Raw genomic sequence first — 6651 nt, forward strand, 5'->3', positions numbered from 1 at the left:
AATGGTTTTCTTCTACTAAAATTTTAAAATAAAATTAATTTTCAATATAAATTTATGTCATGGTTAAAAATCAATTGGCATGCTTGTTAATCAATTCAAAATGAAATAATAATAATTATTATTATTATTATTATTATTATTATTATTATTTAATTCTTTTGGCAGGATCCAAAAGAAAAGGGAAAAACTATTGTGTGAGCTAATTAGAGAAATTGAAAATGTGAAAATTTTTTCTTTCAATTTATTTTTCTACCACAATTTCACACTGGCAGTCGACCCTTTATGAGATGGAGTACTTGTTTTGTTTCACAAGCATGGTACTAATGGAATAAGAAGAGAGCATTATCATTCACAAAAGAAAAAGAAAAAAAAATTGTGGAAGGTAAACTCATTGCCAAGCAATCCTTTCTCTTTTCCATCTTTAATAAATCAAATTCTTATAGTGTCTTCTAAGTTATTCCCTCCCTTTAATTTAATTAGTCTTTCCAACAGTTGGCACCTCACATTTCCTCTTAAATTCAATGGAGCCCCTCTAGCTCCAACCCAAATTCCATAACTTAAATTCTCCTGCATTTTCTTACATTCCTTGCTAGCCCCGACCTTGTCAACCTCAAAAAATCATGGCTTCTGACGGAAACAAGAACAAACCTCTCGATCGTGAAGTTAGAGACATGGTGAATAACATGACACGCCGCATTGTTGATCAATTTCACAAGCCAAGTGCAAGTCTCCACAACCAGGAAAGCGTGGCTGATGAGGATGGTCATGGCATTAGAATCGTTACTCTTGCTGGAACCAACACAGGAGCTTCAATGCGAAGCGAGTTGGACGATCAGAAATCCAACAAGTTGCTGGAACCAACACAGGGACTTACGTTAATAGCAATTTCCAAGCTCTTAACAATTCTATCATGTTTGGTAGCAACTACAGCACTAATGATCCTGGTGTTCATATGGACATTTGGGATACTTATGATGAACACCGTGGACTTCGTCCTGATAAGCATGGAAAGAAGGGAAAGAAGGGAAAGAAGGAAGACGAGGACGAGGAAGCTTCCAAAAGTGACCAACATTCTGAACATTCAGATTGAGGTCACTGAAGAAGAAAATCGAAGCAGGAGGTTCAAAAGGAAATGAAGCTGTGCTTTAGTAATGCTCCATATACAACAGGTTTAAGTTTGCTTGTTAAAGATTATTACAGGTTTGGTTTTCAGAATTTACAATGATCAGACAATAAAGTTCCAAAAATCATATATATATGGTGTGATTTACATATTGGTTGATGGCGTGTCTGTATTGTCTTAGCTATTATATGTTGAGCATAATATGACCAAATATTTCTTTTACAATGAAAGCCATTGGCACGCAGTGATACTAAGCTAATATGTCTAGTAATTGCTAGAATCACGAGTTTTAGGTTAAATAAAATATATATATATATACACACACACACTAAACTGCTGTTCAAAAAAGCATCCAAGAGATATTAATATGTTTTTATGATATTCATTTACTATACCATGGCCCTTGCACCCTTAACCTATTAATCGCTCATAGTAATAAAACAAAAAAAATAAATCTCAAAGATATAAACATCATCATTTTGTTATGCTCAATACACTCCACTCCGGCATCTATCTATAAGTCATGGAATTATAACAGTTGCGTGTCTTGTTAAATGTTTTATTTTGTAAATCAGAACCCTATTATTTAGAGAGGGTTTTTGTTGAAAGCTAAGCTGATTACTTCATGGTATGAAAATGAACAGATACTTCATCACATTCATTGATGATTACTCAAGAATGTGCTGGGTATACTTCCTCAAAAAAAAAATCTGATGCACTAAATGTGTTCAAGAAATTTAGGGTATTTGTTGAGCTGCAAAGTGGATATAAATTGAAGAAGCTGAGAAGTGACAGAGGTGGAGAATATACTTCAAAAGAGTTTGAAGAATTCTGTGAGAAACAATGAATGGAGAGGCAACTGACAGTTACATGCTCTCCTCAACAGAATGGAGTTGCAGATAGGAAAAACAGAACAATTTGTGAAATGGGAAGATCCATGTTGATAGAGAAAGGAATGCCAGTAATCTTCTGGGCAGAAGCTGTGTATATTCAGAACAGATGTTATACAACATCTGAAGCAACTGCAGAAGCTGAGTATGTCTCAGCATCTGAAGCAACTGCTCAGGCCATTTGGTTTCGGTTTGTTCTTGATGATTTTGGGGAAATGCGAGCTGAGGTAACACTTTTATTCTATGATAACATGTCAGCAATTTCGATGGCCAAAAATCAAGTTTTTCATCAAAGAACAAGGCACATAAACAGGAAGTATCATTTTATAAGGGAGGCTCTGCAAGAAAGAGTAATTAATGTGAAGTCTGCAGAAGTGAAGAACAACTTGCAGACATCTTCACAAAGACACTACCCAAAGACAGATTCAAGAAACTAAGACTAAATCTTGGAGTTAAATCAGTAAACAGCTTAGGAGAGGCTGTTGAAAGCTAAGCTGATTACTTGTGATTGAAGTCTTTGAAGAAGACTACGTGGACTGTAGCAAGAAGGATGAAGAGATTGAAGAAATTCTGTTAAAACAGTTAAGAAGGCAGTTAAAACTGTTATTGCAGTTATATCAGTTTTTACTGTTACAAATCATTCTTACATGTTTAAGAATCATGACCCTCCATTAGTGGATGGATGAGATGATCTTGATTCCTAAAATAACGGAATCAGTTACATAAATTGTGTATAAAAGCAGAGTATACTGCATTGATGAAATACAAAAAATATATACAAGAGTTTCTTCATAATCTTCTCTGCACATTTAAGCATATTCTTCTTCTAAAAAACCTTCAGAAAATGAACAGTTTCTGGGTCTTGGAGAGAGATTGTGAAGAAAATTTCGCTCTTCTCTCTTCACACAATCCAAGTATTTATGTAGAAAATAACTGTTTGTTATCCATCACATCAGAAAAAGGCTAATCCAAAATAGAAAATCTGCTTGTTTACAGCGCATTTGCAAGTTGATCGATGACCTTATATCGGTCTAATTGTGCTTCAGTATTTGAGTGGTGTCTCTATGGGTCCAAGAGATGATCAGAGGTCATGAGTCATGATGTTTAAGCTCCAAAAGGAGGGATCACTCCGCAACAGGAATTCCATTTATCAAGTAACCTTTGTTGATGAGGTCACATTTTCTTCTAGCCTTGAGGTCTCTTGGGCTTTCGGGCTATGACAGACCATGACCACGAGTCATTGGGTTGAGTAGGAAGGACGAGGTTTGATCTTCTATGTTGCAACTCTTCTCTTGTTAAATCAATAAGCATGTGAAAATGGTCGCCGAATAGGGCATAACCAAACCCTTGTGTGAGCTTAATAAAGGTAGAGAGAATCCTTTATGAAGTGTAGAGTGTGTGCAAAGAGACATGAGAAAATGGAGATCAGAGCTTTTGCCTTTTCATATTGAGCCTAACCTGCTATGGTGTGGGGTTATTTTCATAAATTCTCTATTTTTGTCAGCATGATTACCCTTTAAATAAACCATTCATGAAAGGGATCAGGAGTTTTTTCGGTCTCCATTGATTTATTTTTTATTTTTTTCCCATAAAGAAAAACGTAAGGTATCCTCCATGCATTAGAGGAGGTTTTATTTCGAAATGAACAAGGGTTCCGGAATAAAATCATGAGCCCATGGTGCGTCTTCCAGCTCCAAAATGTGAACCCCGAACTCAAAGGAAAGGGACGCTTGCTCGGTGAGCTTTCCAAATACCAAACGTGTTGAAACGAGACCAGACTTGGTAAAAATACGAGTATCAGTCATTCCTGGACTACATACAAGAGCCTGCACAGCATTCTTCTCCACCATGAGACTCGGGGTGTTAGAATGGTTTTGTGTTGACATGTTCTACAGGCAGCCACCTACGATATCCAAATTTTCGCTTAATGCGTCAAAAACGTTTGTATATTTGATCATAGAGCTCCACCGAAGAACAGACTTGCATACAACCTTTGCCTCCATAACAAGGACTGCTTCCTACCCGATTCTTTTCTCCTTTCATTTTTTTGTTCTTAATTCAGAAAGAGAAGCTGAAAACATTTTCTTCGAGATTTATTCAAATGTTAGTGGAATTTAAAGGAAAGTACAACTAATACCAAACATGGATTTTCTTGGAAAGAGGAAAGATCATTTAACTTGGCCTCAAGGACACCTTGAATCACAAGAGACAGTGATAACTTGTGAGGGGGGCTCTTGTTCCTTTATCTCTTCAGCTTCTTGAGCTACTCGTGTTGCGTCATTCTGCATTTCTTTGTTCTTACCCCAAAGAAGAATGTACAAGCCAATTATCACAAAGACGGATCCCAGCAAACTGCTCATGAAAATCCCTATTGTGAAAAATAAAATAAAAATAGAGGCAGTGTTAGTACTATTCAAGACAGCATGGTCAAAAAGTTTACCTGCCAAGATAGAGTTCCTCATGGAGGATAGGGACATCAAGCATGGCTGCCATTATCTGAACTAGGGGACTGAATGCTGCTGTAAAGACCGGACCCCTTTTCTTAACACACCATGACATGCCTACATAGCACAAGCCCGATCCTATCATTCCCTGCATAAATCAATGGTTCCTTCAGCAGCGAAGAGACACGACAGAAACGAATAGCTCTATGGATTTTGAGCTTGTGAAGGTTATGCTTACAGCATACAGGACAGTTATAATTTCTATTTTCCCCTTCAGAACCCATATGGAGAGGCTCCTTTCAGTGGACAAGCATAAAATAGCTGACTGAATGGCACCGAAGAAGGACATAATGGCAGTGCTCGAACATTGGAAGGGGTATCTCCTTCCAATATGTGATTGAAGTACAAACCAACCAGACCACAACAGCGTTCCAACAAGCAAAGCAATACAACCAAAGGTCCATCTTCTGGCCCTTTTAGTTTGGCTCAGCTTTAGGCTATGATCCATGGCTCGAGTTACAGCTTGACCAGGTGAGTTGTTAAATAATGGTGCTCCTCGGTGGAGAGTCAACAGCATGGCACCAGCAACGCACACCAGGGTACCGAGTACTTTGGCTTTTCCGCTGTTGGATTTTATATGAACAGTCTCCATTCTGCAAGGCAATAGATAGAAACCAAGAAAAGCTAAAGCTGCAAGACTGCGACAAGGAATATGACACATTGCGGAACCATGAAAGTTGAAAGAAAATTAGTATGGATACTTGAATGGCAGTGCCATTATAAACGTAACGACAGGAACCATGTTGATGAAGGCACACGAAAATGAAGCAGATGTATATTGAATGCCGATAAGGAAGAAGTATTGTGTCAGTGATGCCCTGCAAGGACCAATTAGTTGATGAGTCGTCCATGATAGTAGTGGCAAGGATATTGAAAACTTGAAAAGGCTTAAACAATACTCACCCGACAATCGCACTGAGGAACAGGTAACATAAGATGCGAAATGTGAGCTGTGGTCTGCTACCCCTGCAAGCAAGCAAGCAAGCTTGATTTGTAAGATCTGTTGCTTTAATATCTGAAAAGTAGTATCACAATGCTACAATAAGAACTTCAATCCTTGTTCGTTAACTTAATTAGCCGACGAACATTTGGTTCTAGCAAGCTAGCTAGCTACATGCCTGTATAGACTATTCTGGGGAGGGGCACGAGTTTATACAGTCAAGAAATCAAAGTAGAAATAAGCAGAATGTTGGACTAAAGAGCTACTACCTTTCCCGGAAGTAGCCGATAGGACCCAAGAAAATAGCAGAAATCGAAAGCCGGTATGTGACAAGGACCAGATGGTTAATCCCCTCATCAAGGACTTTCTTGAGAAGAATATTCACAATGGAAAAAGCAAAATCAATTGTTATCATTGCTATGAAAGGTTTCCATTCATCAAAGCTCTTCAAATCAGCCATTGAATCCAGCACTCTTGAAAGAAGTAGAGTAGCACCTTTCTTATCACTCTCTTTGCTAACCAATTTCCTCTACCAGACAGTACTACAAGCTTATGTGCAGAGATATTGCCCTAAATAAATGGACTCTGGAATAATTGGGTAGAAAGCAGAATTAAATTCTTCAAATCACATCAACGCTTTAAGCAACCAACATCGACAATAGTTTGCTATTTATTCTCTTCTTTACACTTTCTTTTGAGTGATACTTTCCAACAAATGGAGATTACAAGAGAATCATTTAGCATCACGGATCATACAAAACAGTGAAGCATCAATACATGATTTCGTCCTCGAAAATGGTAGAAGAAGCAGAAGATATTGGCCACGGGATTTCACTTGCATTTTCTTCTAGGCTTTATCTTGGTGCATGATGTGCTTTATGAGTTTATTGTTAGCTTTGCTAAGCATAGTTTAATGGCATCTTTTTCGTGGGGGTCCCCTGCACGTAGCATCTAATACTACATCTCTTTGAAATAGGATGGCTAACATCCTTTACACGCAAGGGGAGAGAATTATATTAACTCTATAATTACTTTTTAGGAATTTTTTCTCTTTAAGAATTAGGGTTTAGACCTAGTGATAATATAAATAGCATTGTTTGGCTTGCATTTTCAATGAACATGGATGAATAAGATTGAATATTTTGATCTCTCTCTGTAATTATGAGATTTTTTAGAGATTTGATACGAAACAAA

General features: G+C 37.5%; 1 protein-coding gene and 1 pseudogene across 1 annotated transcript; one reads left to right on the top strand and one right to left on the bottom strand.

Moving 5' to 3' along the window:
• Positions 1–522: 522 nt before the first annotated feature.
• On the top strand, positions 523–1353 carry LOC118046732 (uncharacterized; annotated as a pseudogene).
• Positions 1354–4079: 2726 nt separating this feature from the next.
• Positions 4080–6294, bottom strand: LOC118046734 (WAT1-related protein At3g30340). Its single transcript, XM_035055732.2, has 6 exons — positions 5727–6294; positions 5421–5483; positions 5219–5335; positions 4696–5110; positions 4454–4605; positions 4080–4365 (listed from the first exon to the last, which is right to left on the bottom strand). The coding sequence occupies exons 1-6, from the start codon at positions 5915–5917 to the stop codon at positions 4197–4199; spliced, it is 1107 nt and encodes a 368-aa protein (XP_034911623.1). The 5' UTR covers positions 5918–6294; the 3' UTR covers positions 4080–4196.
• Positions 6295–6651: the final 357 nt, after the last annotated feature.

This window comes from Populus alba, chromosome 19 (assembly GCF_005239225.2).
Source record: "Populus alba chromosome 19, ASM523922v2, whole genome shotgun sequence".
In the NCBI taxonomy this organism is placed as follows: domain Eukaryota; kingdom Viridiplantae; phylum Streptophyta; class Magnoliopsida; order Malpighiales; family Salicaceae; genus Populus; species Populus alba.

Bases quoted from the DNA above. Each gene is read 5' to 3' on its own strand.
- LOC118046734 (XM_035055732.2), bottom strand. From the start codon at position 5,917: ATGGCTGATTTGAAGAGCTTTGATGAATGGAAACCTTTCATAGCAATG. The intron at 5,484-5,726 runs GTAGTAGCTCTT...GCTTGCTTGCAG, and splicing joins ATCGGCTACTTCCGGGAAAG to GGGTAGCAGACCACAGCTCA. The intron at 4,606-4,695 runs GTAAGCATAACC...TGATTTATGCAG, and splicing joins TTATAACTGTCCTGTATGCT to GGAATGATAGGATCGGGCTT.